The following is a 24446-nucleotide window of genomic DNA, read 5'->3' as shown; positions in this document are numbered from 1 at the left end:
AGAAAATGAAATGACAACCTACAGGATGGGAGAAAATATTTCCAAATCATAAATCTGATAAAGGTCTAGTATCCAGATTACAACTCTTACAATTCAAACAACCAAAGACAAACAAATGCAATTCAAAAATGGGGAAAGGACTTGAACAGACATTTCTCCAAAGATGCCAATAAGCATATGAAAAGATGCTCAACATGAGCCATTTGGAAAATGCAAATCAAAATCATGAGATACCCCTTCACACACATGAGGATAGCTGTTACAAAACAAAAATGGAAAATAACAAGTGTTTGGAGAGGATGGAGGTGGAGAAATTAAAACCCTTGTGCACTGCTGATGGGAATGTAAAATGGTGCACCTGCCGTGGAAAACAATTTGGCAGTTCCCCAAAACGTTAAAGACAGAATTACCATATGACCCAGCAATTCTATTTCTAGGAATATACCCAAAAGAGCTGGAAACAGGTACTCAAATGTTTGTACACGAATGTTCACAGCAGCATTATTCATAAGAGCCAAAAGGTGGCTACAACTCAAATGTCCACCAAAGGAAAAATGGATAAAATACACAAAGTGCAATATTACTCAGTCATTAAAAGGAATGAAGTACTGATAGATGCTACAACTTGGATGAAACTTGAAAACATTATACTAAGTAAAAGAAGCCAGACACAAAAGGTCACATATTGTATGATTCCACTTATATGGAATATCTAGAATAAGTCAATGGAGAGACAGCAGATCTGTGCTGCCAGAGGCTGGGCGAAGGAAGGAATAGGGAGTAACTGCTTCGTGGATATGGGTTTTCTTTTGGGGTTTTGAAAATGTTTTTAGAACTACACAGAGGTGGGCGCCTGGGTGGCTCAGTTGGTTAAGCTCAGGTCATGATCCTGGAGTCCCTGGATCGGGTCCCGCATCGGGCTCCCTGCTCGGCAGGGAGTCTGCTTCATCCTCTGACCCTATCCCCTCCCGTGTGTTCTCTCTCTCTCATTCTCTCTCTCTCAAATAAATAAAATCTTTAAAAAAAAAAAAAAAAGAACTACACAGAGGTCACAATATTGTGAATATATATACTAAATGTCACTGGACAGGATACGTTAAAATAGTTAATTTGGGGGCGCCCGGGTGGCTCAGTCAGTTAAGCGTCTCTTATTTCCGCTCAGGTCATGATCTCAGGGTTGTGAGATTGAGCCCCATGTTGGGCTCCATGCTGACTGTGGAGCCTGCTTAAAATTCTCCTTCCTAGGGCGCCTGGGTGGCTCAGTCGGTTAAGTGACTGAGTCTTGGTTTTGGCTTAGGTCATGATCTCAGGGTCGTAAGATCAAGCCCTACATTGGGCTCCGCACTCAGCACGGAGTCTGCTAAAGATTCTCTCTCTCCCTCCTACCCATGCTCTCTCTCTCTCTCTCAATCTCTCTCTCTAAAATAAATAAATAAATCTTCAAAAAAAAAAAATTCTCTCTTTCTCTCTGCCTCTGCTCCTCCCCCCCGCTTGTGCTCTCTCTAAAAATAAAATAAAACTAAATGGTTAATTTTATATTATGTGAATGAAGTCAAGAGAGATTTGTGCTTGCACATGCACACACATACACACACACACACCAAAAAAGAAAAAGGACAGCACGGAAGTACTAACCTGGACAAGAGTATTAGAGAAAAAATATTTGTTTGGGATAACTCAAGTTTAAACTGACCACCAGCCATCATGCAGCATGCTGCCAGCATGTACTCAGATCTTTTTTTTTTTTTGAAGATTTATTTATTTATTTGAGAGAGAGAGCATGCTCGTGTGAGCAGAGAGGGGCAGAGGGGCAGAGGGGGAGGGAAAGACAGAATCCTTAAGCAGACTCCCCACTGAGTGCGGAGCCCGACGTGGGGCTCGATCCCAGGCCACCTGAGCCAAAACCAAGAGTTGGACGCTTAACCCACTGACCCACCCAGGCGCACCTACTCATGCAGATCTTTAATTTGGCTTTCTCTGTCTGGTATTTTGACCTCCCTTTCTATATAGAAAGCCTGGATAGTGGGAATAGTGCTACGGAGCATAGATCCCACCACACGTTAGCCTCTGAGTAAATCTCAACTTTCCAGGGCTTCAATTTCCACATCTGGAAAATAAAGTAAACCACAAGCTTTGGCAGCACTGGTATGACCATCAAATGAAGTAATGCGTTCAGGATTTGTTAGTGAAATGAAAACAACACAGAAATGTCAAATACTGGACCTGCCTATCCAACAAAACTCGTCTAGAGATTGGGAGAAAACCACCTGCGCTATGGTTATGGTGGGATCACTTACTAGCTGTATCACTGGGCAACTTCTACTTCCTCCTCACACTAAATTTAACTTCACAAGGTGGCTCTGTGGTGGGTTCAATGAGAACATACCTTAAAGCACATCCTACGTCATCAAGTGGCACTTGAGAAGTTTGGTTTTATTTTTTTAAATATTTTATTAATTTATTTGCTTAAGAGAGAGAGAGAGAGTGAGCATGAGCGGGGGGAGGAGCAGAGGGAGAGGGAGAAGCAGGGAGCCCGATGCAGGACTCAGTCCCAGGACCCCGGGATCATACCCGAGCCGAAGGCAGATGCTTAACCAACTGAGCCACCCAGGTCCCTGAAAAGTCTGGTTTTAGAAAGGCACATGTTGGGGCACGTGGGTGGCTCCGTCGTTAAGCGTCTGCCTTCGGCTCAGGTCATGGTCCTGGGGTCCTGGGATCGAGCCCCGCATCGGGCTCCCTGCTCAGTGGGAAGCCTGCTTCTCACTCTGCCACTCCCCCTGCTTGTGTTCCCTCTCTCGCTGTCTCTCTCTCTGTCAAATAAATAAATAAAGTCTTTAAAAAAAAAAAAAAAAGAAAGGCACATGTTCCAGGTAGAAAGTGGGAGTGGCTCGAAGTCCCAGCCCTGTTACTTAAGCATTCGAGCTTGAGTAAGTAAGCCATTTCCCATCTGCAACATGGAGCCCAACAGACTTTGATTTCATATCTCGTATTAGGCCCTTATAAGCTCTACTAGAGCTGAGTCTGAGTGTCCTCATCAGTCCTAAGACATAATAATTCATACCTTGCAGGATTTTTGTAGATATACAGAATGCACAGGCAAGTGCTTCGGGCCATACCCGGCACGTGGCAGGTCCCATTATTACAGGTAGATATTCCCAGGCCTGTGGCAAAAGTCACTATGCAGCACATGGTTAGAGCCAAGGATGCGGATATGCAAGGACCACTGTTTAACCAGCATTTGCAAATAGAGGAGGAGAAGTCATTTGCAAGTCGGGATTCCAGATGCAGATTTGGAAGAAGTTAGTAAAAGGAACATAACAGCCAAGAAAGCTAACAGGTTAGCCCTTAAGGAGAAGAAAGGCAGCAGAACCAGAGTAATACAGGTTCCAAATGTCCAAGGGAGAGAGTTCAGGAAGTAAGGCAGCTGTGCAGTGAGGGTACCAACAGGTCACTGTTTAAGAACCCCTTCAATACCCTCAAGTTGTAAGATGAGGAGGAGAAACTCAAACAGCTTTTCCAGGGCTAATTTTCCTAAGGACGCTGTAAAATTATGTAGCCAATTCGGAAGTGAGGACCAACTACAGTACTTTTGTCTGTGATAAGACTGTGGCAAATGATTTGTTTTTAGGAAAGTTTTTGGAAAGTTTTGGGTTTTATTGTTTTTGTTTTTAGTTTTTAGGAAAAAGCAGAACAATTGAAAGTAAGCAGGAATGAAGTCAAATGCCAAGATGAACATCAACCAAACAGGGGCGATGAGGAATCATCACATACAAAAGCATGAGACTGGGGCTTGAGTATCTGGGGCCTCTGTAAGGCCACAGATTTCATCAGAAGGTGGTTAGTCCCTGGTCACCTCCAAGAGATCAGTTTCATTCTCAAGAGACAAATACTGAAAGCCTACTATTGGCAAGGCTCTCGTCGGGTGGCCCAGGGAATGCTGATCACATACAAACAGTCACTGCCCTACAACCCAACCTCCTGCTGCCTGGTCAGCCTCTCTGCATGCCTCTGGGCAACCAGCCCTCTACTAGTTGGAGCCTACACTGGTCCCCCACACCAACTCCTAATGGGGTTCTTGCCCTGAGGCTGCTGCCATAAGCTTTACGGGGCAACCTGGGAACCGATCTGCCTAGGTCTGGGGGCTGTGCCTCCTATCAGCCAAGAGCAAATCTTGCAAGGGTCTGTTTCCCAAGTTTTCCACAGTGAGTTGAAATTAAAATATAACTGAGAAAACACTTAAGAAAAGAAACAGATGGATTTAGAAAACTCTGGTCAAAAAATAAACAAAAGGAAGGTGCTGGGTGAGGTCAACAGGTGGGCAGGGCAGAAGTCGATGTTGTTGCTGTTTTGTTGGAGGACTGGGGACACATGTGCATAGCTAAAGGGAAAGTGGGAATTCTGCACAGTAGGACAGAGCTTCTCAAAGTCATCACCCAGGGATGTTATCCAAAGGCAAGCTGCGATTCAATAGGTCCAGGGTGGAGGCCCAAACCATGGTGCGGTGATTTGTGGAGCCTGTTTAGTTCCTTGGTATAAATACTCCCACCATGATGATTTCACGCTACCAACATGGGGTCACTGGACACAGAGTTGGGAAGAGATGCACACATTCAGCTGGAAAGGCAGTACAAGCTGGCCCCAGCACACTCAAATCTCTCCATTTCCAACAAGCTCCTGGGTGATGCAGATGCTGCTGGTCCATGGACCATATTTTGAGTCTCAAGAGAACAGAAGACAATGAAGGTGTCTGGGGCTTAGGCCAGAATAAAGGAAATGTGAGATAAATGAGAAGAGCGAAGAGAGACATCACTTAGCTCAGGGTTTCTCGAGCTCAGCACTATTGACATTTGGGGCCAGATAACTGTTTTGGGGGCCTATCCTGTACATCATAGAAGGTTCAGCAGCATTTCTGGCTTCCACCCACTGAGGCCAGTACATCCTCCTCCAGCCATTACGATCCAAAAGCTCTCCAGACAGCACGGATCTGGAGTCATCTCTAAGAAATAAAGGAAGAAGGGAAGGGTGGTACCTCTTACACCGAGAAAAAAGAGATAATGAAGAGGAAAAACAAAAGGAAAAAACATAAGACATCTCCTTACAAAAACAAAAACCACCCCATCTCTTTTGATAGCAGCAGGCTCAGCCAAGTAGAAAAGAAACTATATATTTAGAAAGAATGCAGGGAGGATTGAGTTTAAAACATCAGGAGAGTTCTGGAGGGTCAAAGAAAGGTTCTGACCTAAGACAATGGGTCCATTGACTAAGAAGTAGGATCAAGGCCATCTTGGGCTCTTAGACTCGGAATAGCTTAGGTTCAATCCTGGCTGTACCATTTACTAGGTGGGTGATCTTGGGCAAATTGTTCAGCAAATATAAGCCTTCCTATATGAAAACTTCATGGAGTTGTCATAAGTCCTGAGATAATACGGGTTAAGTTCTGAGCACAGGGTCTGACATATACTACATGCTCAATTAACGTTAGCTCCTACTATTACCAGCATTATTATTTTCCTTAAAAAACATCTGCTTCACTTGGCTCCTGCTTACATTTCTTCAATGAAATATAACACATGGAAGATCTTGCCTGGCGAGGCGTTACTTGTCACTGCTTTTTACAAATATTGTACTCCTTGTGTGAGCAGAAACTGTTTGCAGCTGAAGAGGCATTAAAGTTGTGAGAGCCAACCAAGCACTGATTGGCTGATGTTCCAAAAATCACAACTAACAAGACAAGGTAAACGCGAATGAAAAGCCAATAAATCAAGAGAAAGCAAAAAGGACATTAAATTTTCACTGAAACTGGCAGGTTCTCATAGGGCTCCAGTTAGCGTCAGGAACATGTGATGAATCCTCAGGCAGCTGCCAAGGATGACAGGTTTATAAGAACCAACCTGACTTCAAGTTGTTTACCCTACAGTAACAGTAAATGTTGCTGCTGGTTTTTATCTAAGTCAAGAGCTGATTAAACCACAGAAACCTGTCTGTAAGAATCTCTGTAGATGTTCGAATTATCTGTCTGCAGTCTGGGGTGTTTAGCGATATCACAAAGTACCTTCTTTCAGACTCTAGGACATCCTGAGAACATATTCCAAGGGTGCTGCATTTTTCTCACTAAAATTCTTGGGAGGCTATAAAGGGTTCTGTCTGTCCCATGCACAACTGACCAATAAGGGAAGGGCAGCATTCTAGGTTTTAAATAGCTTCTGAGTGTCAGGGGAGGATAGCTCTTCTCAACCAGAACAATTAAAGACCCTTTAAGGGAAATGCAGAGTGCTTCAGAGAACATGAATAGAGTCCATTCTAACATGAAACTCATCAAGATGAGGAAGTTATTAAAATCTTTCCTCTGTGATGTGAAAGGTACTTTCCCTAGATAGGATTCCTTCAACCTAGCCTAATATCAAGCATTTTCATTAGCAAAAACAAAAGGGGCAAACATTATCAAGCATTCCAAGCTTATCGGCTGTCTGTATGGGGCGAATCACTGGGAAGAACAGTGAATGTCATCACTCTGCAGGTGGCCAGGAGTCAGGGTACTCCAGCCAGCCACAGCCAACCTGAGTTCCAAGTTTTCCCAAAATAGCTATGACTTACATACAAGTGCTCATCAAACACCTCACATACAAACCCTCTGAGTGCTGAGAGAGTGGTCACTACTCAAACTGTGGCAGAGGTAAACCAAGATGCTGTTGATGAACAGGCACATGGTCCCCGAACAAATTTAAATATGACCTACTCTCCCTTAAAATAGCCTCTTCTCTAAATCAACACAACTATCTCAAAACTCGGATTTTTCCCACCTGTTTCGAAGTCACTGTCCTAAAAACAAATAGAAATGACCGTGAAACCAGAGAAAATCCTGACTCAGATTCCAATAGGTATTTGTGAACACCTAACAATAGCATCTCCATTAGAAATCGGCAGCACGTGAAGTACCATCCATGTTACTTTCATTTTGGAGCCCAGGACCTGGAGGAGATTAGAAAGGAAATGTGTTCACTATACACCACGGGTCTCCTGTGAGCAGGAAAAGAATAAACAGGCACAAAAGGTTTCCCACGTGGAGGTATCTGACAGCTTTGTATGATAAATATTTTAATGAAATTCCTCATTTCCAGACTCTCACTGTAATACTTGGCACAAGTCTCCCATTCGGTCTCGAAAAAGCACGGCAGTTGAGGGGTGAGGAGGTGGTGTTAAGTTCTAACTTTCCAAAGTAACATTAGAAGACATTCTCAAATTGCCCACTTACCAAGTTTCTACACACGGCATTATCAGCCTTTTGATTTTCTCCCAAACCAGTGTTTCACTCTCACCAACTTAGCCCAGAAATCTTTGTATTGATTTCAATCTTCTTAGATAATAGAAACAGGAAGGCATTTATGAGAATACCTTCTATTCAACGCGCTGTTTCCCTCCTTAAAAATCTACTGATGAATGCACCGGGCAGGCTGCTCGCAGTTTATTTAAAAAAGAAAGAAAGAAAAGAAAAAAAGCGGGGGTGCTGGGGTAAGGGAAGGTAGGGAGTGGTAAACAGGACCCCTGGTCTTTCACAAGGTGTTGATCAATCCCGGCTTTAAGTCAGGTAAGTTCGGTCGGCTTTAGACAGTTTAAAACAGTACTGCCATAAAAGGGACTTAAAACTAAAAACCACAAAACCCACCTAAGCTGCCCTCTTTGGAAGTTTCTCACCCAGGTCAGGGCCCAAGAGCGCTCCCCCTAAAGATCCCTGATGCACACCACCCCACGTCCTGCCCTTTATAGCTGGCTCTCCAAAATACCTACTCCCCCCGAACTTCAGCTCGCCCGGGATCCGAGCCTTGCGAAGACCTCAGCCCCCTCCCGGGCGCACCGCCCTCGCCCCCGCCCAGCCAGCCCCGGCGCCCTCCGCAGCCCCCTCCCGCCCCGCGCCCCGCAGCCCCGCAGCCCCGCAGGCCCGCCCGGGCCCCGCGCCGCTCCGGCCCGCGCCCCGCAGCCCCCTCCCCTCCCGGGACCCCGAGCCACCCCCGGCCCCCGCTCGCCGCCGCGGGGCCCACCGAGCCGTGTCGGTCGGCTGCTCCAGCCGCGTCGTCCTGCTGCAGCTCCGCAGTCATGGCCGAGGCGCCCCTCCGCGGGTCATCCGGCTCCCGCCGCCGCCGCCAGCCCAGCCTCGCAGAGGGAGGAGGAGGTGGAGGCGGAGGAGGAGAAAAAGGAGGAGGAGGAGGAGGCCCCGCCCCGCCCTCCGCCCCGTTCGGGCCCCGCCTCCGCCCCAGAGCGCGCCGGAGGCTCAGCCCACATGCCCCGCCCCCGGCCTGCGCGCGCACGCAAGGCGCGCGGCCGAGGGCCGAGAGGTTCTGCGTGCTCCCGCGCACGCCGGGCTCTGAACCCGCGCGGGTCATGTGACCCCAGGCCCCGCCCGCGGCTAACGGTCAGTGGCACCGCCCCGGGATGTTTGCGTTCCGAGCTGTTGGCGCCCAGGAAATGGTCCTGGAAAGCGCGGAAGCTGCGCTGTCAAGTCCGCTTCTCGGCGCTCTGCCCTCAGAACCCACTCATCTGTAGGACTCGCTGCCGCCTCAAGCCTGCCCGCAGAGGAGCTAAAACTGCTCTCCACCTGGGAACCTGTCTGGGGACCGCGCACTGGAAGCTTTCCCACCTGGCCGCGCAGCCGCTTGGAAGTCCGGCGACAGGAAGGACTACTGTCGTCCTCAAGGACAGGCGGAGGCTGAGCGCTGCGGTCTTTAACCAGACGGACCAGACCTTCTAAGCGGGGATGCCCAGCGTGGTACCCGAACACCCCCGGGCACGGGGAGCAACAATTGCCGAGTTGTCCCATTTTCGGTTTTCTGCAGTTCCAACCACAGTTCTGTCCTATTTCGTTAAGTTTGAGCCAGATGCTATGACGGCATGTTAAGAGCTAAGATGACCCCCCCCCCCCGCCACCACACCTGAAATTGTATTTTCAACAATTTGGTGGAAATTTTAAATGTTTCACATTTATGCACATGTATCACGACGACAATCCAGTCAGCACCCTTTGTCCCCAGTGTATGTGGAGGCCGGGTGTGGAGGAGCCTCTTTTAGGGGTAGGGTTATACCATTTTCCTGGTCCAGGGTCCCTGGCAGCACCTTGGGTGTGAATTTGATATGGAGGGTGGCCTTTCCTGTGCACCTGGTATTGTTGTCCGTGTGATTGTGATGTTTCACCTGCAGGGCTTTCTAGCCTGCATGTGAGCACAGCTGTGGCTCGAGGAAACAGGTAGAGCGCAGGGGCAGCTCCCCTGGGAGGAGGAGACGTGGTGCTCTCCGGAGCCTGGGCCATGACTCCTGCTGCTTCTTTCCTACCTGGAGACACAGAGGTGCCCCTTTTCCTGGCAGGTAAACCGGCAGAGTGATCAGAATCTTCCACGTTCAACAGGTTGACTGTGTGTGTGTCTGATGGTTGCTGGACTTTTATGTTTGTCTTGGCCTTTTTTTTTTTTCTCATGAGTAATCAAAAGCTGTGCTCATGGCCTCAATTCAGGGGTCATTGCAAAACAAGTTGATTTCTCAGTCTGGCTTCCTTACAGCATTGCATACTTCTAAATTACTAGAAAGTTCTATTTCTGTGTGTCTTTACCGTGTCTCAGGCAACTCTTGTTTGTCTTTGCACATTCATTTTAGGAAAGTGCTTATTTAATGTGAGTAAATGGGGTGGAAACCTGTAACTTACTCGTGAAAATTTCCTTAAAAGGCCACCAGAGACCACTTATACCCATATTTCTGCAACAGATATATACAGGCCATTTGATAAATATAGGCACCTGAATTTTGATTAAGCGTCTTTCTGCTATGTGATTCTAAACAGAACTCCAGATCTAATATATTTGATAAAATCAATTTGAGGGCTCTAGATCTCATAAATCCTCTTAGCCTCCTTGGGTTTAACTACCACCTGATCTTGGACATGGTAATCAGCTAGAAACACCCTGTCCAACCAGAGTATTTCATGACCAATCTACGTCAGTGCTTGGCCATCAGTTGGCAAGTTTCAGGGTGATCAAATATCAAAAGTGGACATCATGGAACATGTGCTGTCGCCAAAGAAAATCCCTTCTTATTCCTCCTTAAAACCCATACATGAAGGTTCCAGAATAATTACATTATTAGCTGATAATCATGTCAAGAGTGTTCAGGAAAATAAATAATATTAATAAGGAACAATAGCAAGTAATTGACATATTTAAAAAGGGAATAGTTTTCAGAGTATTTTCCTGATGAAGAAATTGAATTTTTTTTTCTTTTTCTGGAAATTTGTCCCTATGCTGTTTCTTTTTCTGAATCAATGAATTTATATTTTTGCTTCTGATTTACTCACACCCGAAATATAGTTTGTATTATAGCAAACTGATCCCATTTCAGTGTTATTGCATACTTGTGTGGAGCTTGTGTGGGATAAATGACAATGAAGAGGAAGCGTTAGGAAGAGAATAAAGGGCAAAGAAGGATATGTATACTTCTATTCTCTGCCTCACTCTGTAACTAGTGCTTGCCACTGGCTTTGGAGGAACTGGATCTGAAAGCTGAAGGCTGAGGCTGATGGACAGGTATGACTGTTCTTTGAGCTATGGATTCCTTCCAGCAATGATGGAGTCAGAAATGTCCTTATGTAAGGGCCAGCTTCTTAGCAGTAGGAAAATGGCCTTTCTCACTATTTAGGAAAGAATATGGATATTTCTGTTATAACCCCTAGATTAAGGAATTAGATGATATACAAGGTTAAATTATAGGTGTTAATAAAGTGTTTCAGAAAAGGTTACCTTTGGCTACTTGAAAGGTAAATGCATTTCTAGCCTTCCTGAAATGTATACTGTAGGCAAATGTAGTTTGTGGAGAATCAAAACAACTTTCACTAAAGTGAGTGAGTTCATTTCCATTTTAGAGGTATTTGGCCTTGGTATTGAAAATAACAACCTCCCGTCCCCTTCTTTTTGTTTCTCTGGAAAATATAAACAAACACTAAAACAACAACAAACCCTCTTAAAATCTGTTTTCTTCAGAATTCATAAAAATCTTTAACTCGTGGGAGTCAGTTTTCCTTTTATAAGAAGGTGAAAATAACTTTAGCCTCCAGATTGAAAGATGATAATAAAATAGAGAACCAGAAATAAGCCCATTTCTTCAAACTTGATTTTTGACAGCATTGTAGACCAATGGGCATAGGACAGATTTTTAACAAATGGTGCTCAGACAGCTAGTTTTCCATATAAAAAATTAATTTTGGACTCTTACATCATAAATAGAAATCAGTTTTAGGTGGATTAAAGACTTGAATGTAAAAATCAAAATTGAAAAATTTTAAAACACTCAATTGGAAAATATATTTTGAGGTCAAGGGTACTTTCTTAAATCAGATGCAAAAAGTACAGTCCATAGAAGACAAGATCGATAACTTCAATTATGTTAAAATTAAGAATTTCTGTTCATCGGGGCGCCTGGGTGGCTCAGTCGTTAAGTGTCTGCCTTCGGCTCAGGTCATGATCCCAGGGTCCTGGGATCGAGCCTCGCATTGGGCTCCCTGCTCTGCGGGAAGCCTGCTTCTCCCTCTCCCACTCCCCCTGCTGTGTTCCCTCTCTCACTGTGTCTCTCTCTGTCAAATAAATAAATAAAATCTTAAAAAAAAAAAAAAAAGAATTTCTCTTTATCAAAAGGTGCCATAAAAAAAAAGAAAATATCCACAAACTGGGAGAAAATATTTGCAACACATATGTGTAACTGATAACATTTTAGTATCTAGAACAAAATTTCCATACTTTGGCACTGGTACCATACTGGGGCAGATAATTCCTTGTTTTGGGGGCTGTCCTGCGCATTGTAGGATGTTTAGCATCATTTCTGGCCTCTCAGTACTAGATGCCAGTAGCTCTCCGCTACCCACCCATAACCATCAAAAATGTCTCCAGACATTGCTAAATGTTTCTTAAATAGCAAATTCTCTTCCAGTTGAGAACCACCTATCTAAACTAGGTGAAAAACCCTTACGAAAGAGACAGTGCAATTGAAGAAAGAGCCAAAGGCTTCTGTAGGTACTTCACAGAGAAGGAAACTCAAGCATATGAAAAGATTCTAAACTCACCGATAACCAGGAACACAGGAATGAAAACCACAAAGATGCCATGTCATGCATACGATTGACAAAAATTTTAAGATACCACAATAACAAGTGTTGGCAAGAACATGGAGCAACGGGAGAACACCTATATGCTGTTTGGTATTGTAAATTAGCACAACCACTTCGGAAAACAGTTTGACATCAAGTACTAAAGTCTGAAGTCGTGCATGCCTCACAGCCAGCACTTCCTAAGGAATATCCTAGAAAAGTTCTTAAACATTGTTACCAGGACATACGTACAGAAATGTTTGTAACACTTTTAATAGCAGATGAATGGGAATCAACCTAAACATATCAACAGTAAAACTAATCAACTTTTTGTGTCGTCATTCAATGGAAATGTATACAGCACTTAAACTGAATGAATTACAGCCATGCAATATCATGGATGAATCTCAGGAACATAGTGTTGTAGGGTAAAAACACATCACTGAAGATGGCATACAATATGATTCCATTTGTACAAATTACAAAAATTGTCAAATAATATATTGTCTAGGAAGATAAACACATGGTTAAACTACTAATAAGAGCCTGAATGTTATAAACACAAAATCTGGACTAGAAGCTCTGAGGGAAAGGAAGGGGAAGGGAAGGGAGGAGAAGGGACGTATAGGGGAATTTACAGATATTGGTAATGCTCTATTTTCATAAATCAAGTGGTAGATATATGAGGGTTCATCATATCATTTTACATACATTTTATTAACTGCTTAATAAAACATTGAAAGGACATTATTCTAAAATTAAGATCAAAAGCATACAATCTTCACTCTAATAATGTTTCTGTGCCTTCCAAAAATACAGAAAAACACAAGTCTCTGTAGTTTACAAAGATTACTCTTTTATGCTGGGTGATGCATGAGGCAGAGATTTAACATTCTGTCCTAATAAGTAGAAATTATAATTTGACTATCTTTAAGATAAATGAAAAATATTACCATTTCATTTTATGCAAATTGTGCCAAAAATCCAGATTTTAGGTGATGCCCAATGAGTTAGAAAATCATTTTATAAAACATTTTCCCTTTTAGCTTCTAGATTTGGGGAAAGACTTCTGTGTCAAAGTTGGGGCCTCCTACAGAAACTAGAAATATGCTTTAAGATAAAAGCCAGAAAGCTACCCAGGAAAAGCAAATAGAAACTTGTATAATGCAGTAAGTACTGGAGCATAAATTGGAACTTAAGGTGACTTAATTTTTCACCCTAGACACCACTGAAGCGAAAAATCGTTCTCAAAATATCAGAATTTGAAAAAATAGATGAGGCAAGAGTAGCTAATACAAACTTGCCTTCAGAAATGCAAATGTTTTTACTGATCTGATACTTGACTCTGGAAGAAAAGAACATTTTTAGAGGAAGTAATAACTTTACTGAGCTAGGCTAGGTGGTGTTCTGAGAGCTTTGCATTTATGAACTCATCCTCACAATACCCTATGAAGTAAGTGCTATTATTATTAATACCTCGTTTACAAATGAGGAAACCACTACAGAAAGGTTAAATACTTTGCCCAAGATTTTTCTACTAATAAAGACAGAGCCATGATTCTAAGCTAAGCAGTCTAGCTTTCTCTCTATAGGCCGAGGTAAAAAAATAAGATTCTGGATGAATAACTAGAAGAAACAGCCCGTAAAGATTTCTCTGAGGAGGTGCCATTTGAACAGTGTTGACAAAGACAGAGGAAGCTGTGTAAGACAATGGGAGTCTTGGCGCTCTATCAAAGACTAGTTAGTTATAGGTGGAGTAACACAGGTCCCAGTTTGCCTGGGGCACCTACAGTTTACCCCTGTTTTCCCAGCACGATTATTAGTAGCTTCCCCTTTCTCAAACTTCTAGGTTTGGATGATAAATTGTATGGCCATTTTATTTACGGAGTTTATCTTGAGTGTAAGCAATTCCTAGAGAATCCCACCAAAGTCTTTGAGGTATAGCTAAAATGCAAATCTCTAGCCAAGTCTGATAAGTATGCCTCATTAACAAGAATCGGTTAATCTGTTTCTAAAGAACACAGCCAGGGGGAATAGAGGGCACCCCACTGAAAGTGCATGGGATCACTGCCTTGAGTCCCATGCCCTTAAGGGATGGTAGATTTTTCAGTTTTGTAAGCCAACTTCTATGGCCTTTAAGGCCTACAGGTGCCTGAGAGCCATCCCTGGAGAATTGGAGGCAATGTAGAGTTAAAAGGAGGGAAAATCTTTGATGGTCTCTGCCAGAGGGGCAGAAGTTGAATGGGGGTTTTCCATCCCCTTGGGAGAAAAGAGTTCAGAGTTTCGGACCTGGGATGTTGAAGGTAAGAACTTTAAAATTCTGAAACAGTCGTTTGTTGTAGTATTTATTGTCTCCTCTACTTCTCCAGAGTAAAAAGAAACTTAAAACCAAAGGAACAGGGTGCTGAATAGATCATCTGGACTCTTCAGTCATTTTTGTGAGGAGCTACAACCCTATAGAGGAGGTGTCAGTTGCTTTAAGGAGTACAGGGGAGTATCGCGTTCCCTGAGCAGGCCGTTCAGAGAGTTGGTCTGTCCGTGCAAAACCAAGTGCTCTAGTACCAAGGAGTAAAAAAGATTTAGAAAAGTACTTAGCTTAAAATTATTAGTCGTGTTATTTGAAGTAGAGCATTTTCAACTTTTATTCCTACCTCATGAAAAGACAAGAAGTGATCCCAATAATTATTGTTGTATGTTAAATCTCATCATTTCATTGGCAAGACAAAGAGAATGGGACAATGGCAAAACCAACACTGACTTGATCATGGTGAGTAGGTCCATGATCTGGTCATAAGCTCATTGGGAGAACATGATGAAAATATTTTCAACGTTATGAAGTGACACTTAAATAGGTTTTGATTTTTACAAAAACTAAATCTGCATTGCTCAAACTGGATAGGATAAAGAGCCCCTTTTCTATCACTCTGTGACATTACCGAGTAAGCCTACACGTTCAGATCAAATTCTAAAGATTCCTGGGGGGAGGCTTCTTGAAACCAAAGTTTAACAGAAGTGACATTTTTGTTTCTTTTCTTGGCTAGGAATTCATTCTCAGTATTTAACCATACTAGAAAAGCTGTGACATAACTTTTGGCTTTTTCACCCATGTACATACATTAGTTAGGAATCTCTGTGTTGGTTATCATAAGAACGAAAAATCTGGGGGCACCTGGGTGGCTCAGTCAGTTAAGCGTCTTTTTTTTTTTTTTTTAAGATTTTGTTTAGTTATTTGATAGAGAGAGACACAGTGAGAGCTGGAACACAAGCAGGGGAGTGGGAGAGGGAGAAGCAGGCTTCCCGCGGAGCAGGGAGCCCAATGTGGGGCTCGATCCCAGGACCCTGGGACCATGACCTGAGCCGAAGGCAGACGCTTAACGACTGAGCCACCCAGGCGCCCCAGCATCTGACTCTTGATCTAAGCTCAGGTCTTGATCTTGGGGTCCTAGGTTTGGGCCTCGCATTGGGCTCCATGCTGGATGTGGAGCCTACTTAAAAAAATAAACACTAAGGGCCCCTGGATGGCTCAGTTGGTTGAGTGTCCGACTCTTGATTTCAACTCAGGTCATGACCTCAGGGTCTTGAAATCAAGCCCCGTGTTGGGCTCTGCACTCCGAAGGGAGTCTGCTGAAGAGTCTCTCTCTCTTCCTCTCCCTCTGCCCCTATCCCCCCAACGCTCGCACGCTCTCTCTTTCTCTAAAGTAAATAAATCTTAAAAAAAAAAAAAAGAGTCAGAACACAGAAGAAAGGTCTGACAAGGGGTGTGTGCCCCAGTTTTGCAGCTTTACTCAGGCAACAGGCCATAGTCACAGCATGACAGGAGGTGGTGGAAGTGCTGATAGAAAATCAAGCAGGCTTCTGGCCTGAGAAACCAAACTAGAGGTTAGGACAAATACATTCACCCAAAAGCAAGGAGGGAATTGTGAAAAGGAGAGAGGTGGAGAAAAGGATCCCTAGGTTTTTGTGCAGATTCTACCCAAGTCTCTGGCTGACCCTTCTACTATAGACACAAAGCACCTCAAAAAGGACAAAAGAAATCAGATGAGCTCTGAGCCGTTGCCTACATCCAAAAGAGACTGTTCTCAGTTTGAGTCTCACCAAATTAATTCACTTCTAAAGCACAAAAACATCAACATTCATTGGAGGAAGATTTTATACACACACACACACACACACACACACCCTCTCTACCCTTTAGACATAACAGAATTCAGAGTCTCAGTAAAACATAATATGCAGGATATAATCCAAAATTACTCTGATATATAAAGAACCAGGAAAATATGACCCATTATCAAGGGAAGAGACAGAGAGGCCAGATCAAGATGTTAGAATTAATCAGACAAGAATATTAAAGTATCTATGATAACTATACTCTGTGGAGTAAAGGAAAACATACTCATAATAAATGAGAAAACAGTAAAACCTCAACAGATAGTTATAAAATATAAACAAGAACAAAATGAAAAAATTTCAAAAGTAAGCATTCAGTATCTGAAATTATAAAGTCATTGAATTGGCTTCATAGTAGGTTACACATTGTATAAGGGGAAAACTATAACATTGTCTTACGGTATGTGTCTATTTAGATGTAATGCATCTGACAACAAGCATAAATAATGGCAGGGCTATTAAATGGAACCAAATGATTGCAGAATTACTACATTTTATGGGAAAGTACAATAGTAACTCTAAAAGTAGACTGTGAGGAGTTAAGAATGTTTATTTTAATTCCTAGGATAACCACTAAGTAAATTGTGCAAAAAGTATAGCTAAAATGCTAATAGGTAATCTCTCATGGATATTAAAAATCAAAAAATCCAAAAGTAGGCAGAGGGGCACCTGGGTGGCTCAGTCATTAATTGTCTGCCTTCAGCTCAGGTCATGATCCCAGGGTCCTAGGATCGAGCCCCACATCAGGCTCCCCGCCAAGCAGGGAGCCTGCTTCTCCCTCTCCCTCTGCCTGCTACTCTACCTACTTGTGATGTCTTCTCTCTGTTTCAAATAAATAAATAAATCTTTAAAAAAAAAAGTAGGCAGAAAAGGAGGAATAAAAAAACAGGAGAATATAGAAAACAAACAATAAAATGGGAGATTTAAATCCAACCCTATCAAAAACTACTTTAAATATTAGTGGATCAAGTATTCCAATTAAAAAACAGAAATTAACAAAACAGAATTAAAAGGAAGACCCAAGTATGCTATATGCAAGAGATGCACTTTAAATATAAAGACACATGTAGGCTGAAGGAGAAGATATACCATGTGCTGTGGACTGAATGTTTCTGTCCCCCCCCAACTCATATATTGAAATCTTAACCTCCCAATGTGATGGTATTAGGAGGTGAGACCTTCTGGGGGTGATTAGGTCATGAGGGTGGAGCCCTCCTGATGGAATTAGTGCCCTATAAGAGACCCCAGAGAGCTTCCTAGTCCTCTTTCCATTATGTGAAGATAAAAGAAGTTGGCAGTCTGCAACCCAGAAGAGATCCCTCACCAGAACTTGACCGTGCCGGCACCCTGATCTTAGGCTTCCAGCCTCTAGAACTGTGAGACATAAGTTTCTGTTGTTTATAAACCACCCAGTCTATGGTATTCTGTTATTGCAGTCCAAACAAAGACACTGTGTAAACAGTTAACACAGAAAGGCTGGAGTGGTATCCAGTGGTATTAGCATCAGACAAAATAGACCAGTGAAAAAGAGTACTATCAGAAACAGAGAGGGTCGGGCGCCTGGGTGGCTCAGTTGGTTAAGCGACTGCCTTCGGCTCAGGTCATGATCCTGGAGTCCCAGGATCGAGTCCCACATCAGGCTCCCTTCTCGGCGGGGAGTCTGCTTCTCCCTCTGACCCTCCCCCCTCTCATGGGCTCTCTCTCATTCTCTCTCTCTCAAATAAATAAATAAAATCTTAAAAAAAAAAAAAGAAACAAAGAGGGTCATTTTATAACAGCAAAAGCATTGATTCATCAAGAAGACATAATAATCATAAATGTGTATGTGCCTAATAACAGAGCTTCAAAAATACATGAAGCAAAAATTGAAAGAATAAAAAGAAGAAACAGACAATTCCACAATAGTAGTAGGAGATTTCAACATCCCACAGGAAGTGGTCCATCAAGGGGCAGAAAAAAACAATGAAAATATAGTCTGAACAACACTATCGACCACCTTGATCTAATTGATACAGAATGTTACAACTAATAGCAGAATACATATTCCTTTCAAGTATACATGGTGCTTTTGCAATGAATCATATGCCAACCCATAAAACACCTCTCACTCAAAATAAAATTATCGAAATCATAGAATATGTTCCTTGACCATAACAAAATTAAAAATCAAGAAAAATGCATATGGTCCCCAACTTTTTATGATTCCACTTATGATTTTTCAACCTTATGATGGTGTGAAAATGATACACATTCATTAGAAACTATACTTTGAATTTTTATCTTTTCCTGGGCTAGTGCTATGCAGTATGATTCTCTCTCATGATGCTGGGCAGCAGCAGTAAGCCCCAGTTAGATCACAAGGGTCAACAACTGATCCACTTATAATCACTTTGTACCCATACGACCATTCTGGTTTTCATTTTCAGTATAGTATTCAATAAATTATATGAGATATTAAATACTTTATTATAAACCAGGCTTTGTGTTAGATGATTTTCTCCTACCGTAGGCTAATATAAGTATTCTGAGCACATCTAAGGTCAGCTAGGTGAAGCTATGATGTTTGGGAGGTTAGGTGTATTACATGCATTTTCCACTTAATTGTATTTTCAACTTATGATATAACCTTATCATAAGTCGAGGAAGATCTATACAGTATCTATAAAAACATCCCAAATTTTAAAATAAACAACTTCTAAATAATCTATGGGGCAAGAAAATCACAAGAGAAATTAGAAAGTATTTAAAGCAGAAAAGTAATGATGGGACTCCTGGGTGGCTCAGTCAGTTAAGCATCTCAGGTCATGACCCAGGGTCCTGGGATCAAGCCCCACGTCGGGCTCCCTGCTCCGCGGGGAACCTGCTTCTCCCTCTGCCTGTCGCTCCCTCTGCTTGTTCTATCTCTCTGACAAATAAATACATAAAATCTTTTAAAAAGGGCGCCTGGGTGGTTCAGTTGGTTAAGCGACTGCCTTCAGCTCAGGTCATGATCCTGGAGTCCCTGGATCGAGTCTCACATCGGACTCCCCGCTTGGCGGGGAGTCTGCTTCTCCCTCTGACCCTCCCCCCTCTCATGCTCTCTCTGTCTCATTCTTTCTCTCTCAAATAAATAAATAAAATCTTTAAAAAAAATCTTAAAAAAACCCAGAAAAGTAATGAATATACAACATATCAAAATTTGTGCAATGCCACTAACCCAGTGCTTAGAGGAAATGTATGGTTTTATTTTATTTTTTTATTTGAGTGTAGTTGACACACAATGTTACATTAGCTTCACATGTACAACATAATGATGCAAAGAAATTTATACATTATGTTACGTTCACCACAAATGTGGCTACCATCTGTCCCGATACCTCCCTATTACAACATCATTAGCTATATTCCTTATACCGTCACCTAGTCATTCCATAACTAGAAGCCTGTATCTCCCACTCCCCGTCACCTGTTTTGCCCAACCCTCCACCCCCCCCCACCCGTCTGGCACCCATCCATTTGTTCTCTGTATTCATAGGTCTGGTTCTGAAAAGACTACATACTGTATGGTTCTACCTTTATGACATTCTAGAAAAGGTGGAACTTTCTAACATTAAAATTCTATATGGTTTTTAGTAATACTGTTTATAACTTTTCAGAAGGGAAGGACCAAGGCTTTATTTATTTCCACTCTTAGGAAGAAAGTAGGGAAGCTACCCCTTAAAGAGTCACTGAGTCCCTGGGAACCTCGGGTGCTCCTAGGGACCAAGAGTTTGGAGAAGCAAGAGTAAAGAAGCAAGCAGGGAGGAATTTGCTGACAGTGGCAAGCAGAGTAGAAATAGATTAGACGGGGTGGCGTTGGGGAACCTGAAGAGGAATGTTTAGAGCAAAGAAGGAAGACTAGTGAATGGAGGCATGGCATGACTCTGAAGTCCTGGAAACGTGCAGGGTGGAGTAAAACACACTGGAGTTGGCTGGAGTTCTCCCGGGCTGTGGGTGCAGTGGCTGCCACAAGGCGGCGCTCTGACTACATCTACTTTGGTTTCCACTGTGCTTTTCATTGTCCCACTCCTCTCTCGGTCTTCAAGGGCTCTAACTAGAGGTCTGTCACACTCCAGCCATAGTCAGCCAGCCTATTATTAGTGCCAAGCCTTCCGCCTGGAGCAATGACAGTGTAAATTTCAGCAATGGCAGAAAGGGGACAGATACAGCTGTTGTGCCTTTTAGAATAATTGCTACAGGCCATTTGGAGACAGCTTTATAATAATGGCACTTACACAGACTTATACAATATTTCCCTTTGCTGTTTTATTCCCCCCCTCAACACTCTGCAACATGAGTTTGTTAATCCACTCATCTCATGAGTCTAGAATTGTCTCCCTAATTTTATTTGATTTTACTTTATTTTATTTATTTTTTAAAGCAACAGGCATCTATTTGGGCAATTAGAGTTGCAAGTCAGAAAACAACAGATTCAGGTAGAAACCTGGGTCCTGCCTGCTCCCCAGTTTTACAAAGGAAGGTACCATCCAGCCCTTTCATACCCTGTTCCTTCTGCGAAGAGCTCCGCTCTCCCTGCCCTCACCTAATTGACTGTCTTTTCCCAACACAAAAGCCATTTGTGAAAAACCTCTCCTCACCCGACCCAAGTGTGGCTCTTGTTTTTGCTTCCATTGTCACTTGTTCACTCACCGGCTAGCTAGTGCTCATCCCATTGCATTCTAAATGGGTCTTATCTATCACCTCTGTTCCAAGTTCCTTGAACTTTCTTATCTTATATTACCCGGTGTCTGCCACAATTCCCCACATAGTGAGCAGATGAATGGATAAATAAAGCAAGCTCTAACAGATCAAAGCCCTTGCCCCATCTTAAGTCCATAGCAGGGTTGGAAATATCCAGCAACTTAGACCCGAACCAGAATATCTTCCACCTGCTGTGGTTGACTGTGGCCTCTCCACAGAAGAGTTGTTTTTCGTTTTTGTTTTTTAAGATTTTATTTATTTATTGGACAGCGAGAGACACAGCGAGAGAGAGAACACAAGCAGGGGGAGTGGGAGAGGGAACACAAGCAGGGGGAGTGGGAGAGGGAGAAGCAGGCTTCCCGTGGAGCAGGGAGCCCGATGCGGGGCTCGATCCCAAGACCCTGGGACCATGACCTGAGCCGAAGACAGATGCTTAACAACTGAGCCACCCAGGCGCCCCTCCACAGAAGAGTTCTAAATGGGCCTACATGGAGAGGTCCTGTGTCCTGCACTGAGCCACAGATCAGGGAAGGTTCCCAGAGCTGGCACAGCAAGACTTCAAGGCCCATCACCTGTGCGGAAGGCCTGGACAGCACGGACCACTGAGTCAGACTACCTGCCTTGCATTGCAGTTGAACCCGTGTCCCTGGAGCTGATGTAGTCAGAGGCATGAAAAGAAGCAGCAAACCTGGGATTCCATGTTCCTCTAGTTCTGGGGGCACATCTCCCTCCAGGTAACTGTGAGACCCCTCAATTTGAGGCAGCCTCTGAGAGAATCAGAGAGGCATGAACTACATGTGTCTGTGCCCCACATTTATCCTTTGCACTGCTGGCTAGCTGGTTCTGGAGGAAACCAAATAAAAGCAGTCTTGCTCTGAAGATCCCACCCATCCTTTGTGAGTTGGTGGTGGAAGAACAGCATATTGGGTGTGGTTGTGAAAAAGCTCATCCTACGGGGCGCCTGGGTGGCTCAGATGGTTAAGCGTCTGCCTTCAGCTCAGGTCATGATCCCAGGGTCCTGGGATCGAGCCCCACATCAGGCTCCTGGCTCAGCGGAGAGTCTGCTTCTCCCTCTCCCTCTGCCTCTCTCCCTGCTCATGCTCTCTCTCCCCCTCTCTGTATCTCTGTGTCTCAAGTGAATAAATAAAATCTTAAAAAAAAAAAAAAAAGAAAAAGCTCATCCTTGGGGCGCCTGGGTGGCTCAGTTGGTTAAGCGACTGCCTTTGGCTCGGGTCATGATCCTGGAGTTCCTGGATCGAGTCCTGCATCGGGCTCCCTGCTCAGCAGGGAGTCTGCTTCTCCCTCTGACCCTCCCCCCTCTCATGCTCTCTCTCTCATTCTCTCTCTCTCAAATAAATAAATAAAATCTTTAAAAAAAAAGAAAAAGCTCGTCCTTTTTGGTGTCCTCTTTCTTGCATAAACCAAGCTTCTTTTCTGCCCACTTGTCAATTCTTCCCTCCCTCTCTTTCCTCCATCCTTCTCACATCTTTAACGAGTCCTAACTAGGTGCCAAGCTCTGTGCTGGAGATACAGAGATGAATAAGGCACAGTGCTCTACCCTCAGGGAATTCACAGGATTCTGGAAGAAATAGGGAAGTAAACAAATAGTCTTAATTAAAAAAAAAAAGTCATAATATACTTGAAAAAATGCTATCATATAGGAGGTCTCTATGAGGCCCTGGAGGCTCAGGGAGTGGGCCATGACACACTAGCAGATGTTCAGTAGCCAGCTGGTGGGAGGAGCCCTCCTGATTGGCAGCGTTTGCTGATTTCTAAGTGTGGCAGACCTTCCCAACATGGCTGATTTCAAGCTACTAACCGGATGTCACTGAACACAGAGTTGGGCAGGTCAACACACAGTTGGCTTTTTTGCTGCAGTAAGAGCCAGCTCCAGTACACAACCATGATTTCACCTTCTAAGACCCTGAGCAGAGAATCCATTCAAGTTGTGCCTGGGTTTCTGACCTACAGAACCATGAGCTCATAAATGAGTTTTGGTTGAAGCTGCCAAGTGTGTGGTAATTTGTTATGTTGCCATAGAAAACTAAACAGAGCCTGTTATACGGATGTCAAAACTAACGCTTAGAAATGGTAAGCAATTTGACCAAGGCCATGAGCCATCTAGCAAGTGATGGAGCGGGGAGGGAAAATGAGATGTGTCAGACTCAAAAGCCTGGAAACTTACTCCCATGTTCTATGACTTCCCGTAGAAAACCAGGTCACATAGCCATGAAGGGCCAGAGTCATGGGGGGTACGATTCCTCTGTTTGTTTATTCATTCATTCATTCATTCATTCATTCATTCATTTTTAAGGGCCAGAAAAAAATGTGCATTATTATTAAAAATGAAATTCTGAGCCAGAAGAAAATCAGATGTTGAGTGTGGCTTTGGACTTTGAAGTGGTGCCCCAGGAGTTACCTTGATATTTATTTCAGAGGATAATGCTATGGAGTAAAAGAAATTTCATATGGGACTCATTAAATATTTGATTTTGGCTAGAGCATCCATTTCTACTTTTCTCCTCCAGCCTGACCAGATGTGCTCAGAAAATCTGGTTTCCCCCGAATATGTACATCTGTCAAAATTCCTGTCAATTTTAGCACAACTGCCAAGGAAGTGAACAAAGAGAGTTAGCCATTAACTTCAAAGAACTTTGTTGGAGAGGAATAAAGATATTTAAGGTCTATTTTGTGAACTAATTGCATTTGCATATTTATGGGATTTACTGATATAGCAGTAATTAAAAACTATTTAGTAGTCTTAAAGGACACATAACTCAGTCGCTGTTTGCATAATAAACACTTCCTTATTATGTTTGCATAATAAACCCTCTCCCCCGCCTTCTTCTAAAAGACACTGGTCCAGCTAAGAGGTGTCATATCTTACTTGGAAATGATGGAGAAACAAAGTACAAGGGCTCATGGGAATGTGGAGAGGGGGGCTACTGAAAGAAATACATCTCTAGGTACTTAATTGTAGGCCCGACCTAAACCGTGTTCGGGAAACAGCAGATTCAAACTTCAGATTAATAAGTCTTTCTTTTCCCAGCTGATATTTAAGAAGCCTGAATGCTGAGCTCCTGACAATTCCATTTTTTTTATTTTAATACACTGATCTGCTTGAAGGACCTGAATGGGGTTCATCTCACATTCATCCTTCCTAAAGAGCTGTCTGAGAGTGGGGTAGTGGGGGAGAGATCCTTGAGTAATGGATTATAAGAAACAATGTGAGTTAAAAAGTACTGTATTAAGGAGAGCAGACAGTTTTCATGAAAAATTAAAGGTTGAACAGGGAAGAGATACCAAATCTAAAGGCACTGAGTAAACAAACTACATCCAGACAGGACAGTAAGGTAGGAAAAAGAAATATCTGAGCCATCTGGTGATGCAGAGCAGGGCGATCAAGAAAGATCAGGAAGCATCTGTATATAAACTCTTTTGA

The 24446-nt window shown here is 43.2% G+C and overlaps 1 protein-coding gene across 6 annotated transcripts in view; it reads right to left on the bottom strand.

The window, feature by feature from the left end:
* Nucleotides 1–8651, bottom strand: part of USP28 (ubiquitin specific peptidase 28) — a 47546-nt gene extending 38895 nt beyond the window's left edge. For 2 of the 6 annotated variants that reach the window (XM_081799440.1, XM_081799442.1), the window contains exon 1: nucleotides 8633–8651. Coding sequence is in view for 2 of the 6 variants with exons in the window: in XM_081799441.1 (XP_081655567.1) it covers nucleotides 8037–8093 (57 nt within the window). In the remaining 4 variants the exon portion in view is untranslated. Of the gene's footprint in view, nucleotides 1–7252; nucleotides 7355–8036; nucleotides 8189–8632 lie in introns of those variants that run through there. The other 4 variants (XM_081799443.1, XM_081799441.1, XM_081799445.1 and 1 more) reach the window with 4 other exon arrangements.
* Between the last annotated feature and the right edge of the window lie 15795 nt (nucleotides 8652–24446).

The sequence above is a fragment of the Leptonychotes weddellii genome, chromosome 11, assembly GCF_054177405.1.
Source record: "Leptonychotes weddellii isolate Sample4059 chromosome 11, ASM5417740v2, whole genome shotgun sequence".
NCBI lineage: Eukaryota > Metazoa > Chordata > Mammalia > Carnivora > Phocidae > Leptonychotes > Leptonychotes weddellii.
The sequence above is the reverse complement of the archived record's forward strand: the minus strand, read 5'-3'. Positions and strand labels throughout refer to the sequence as shown.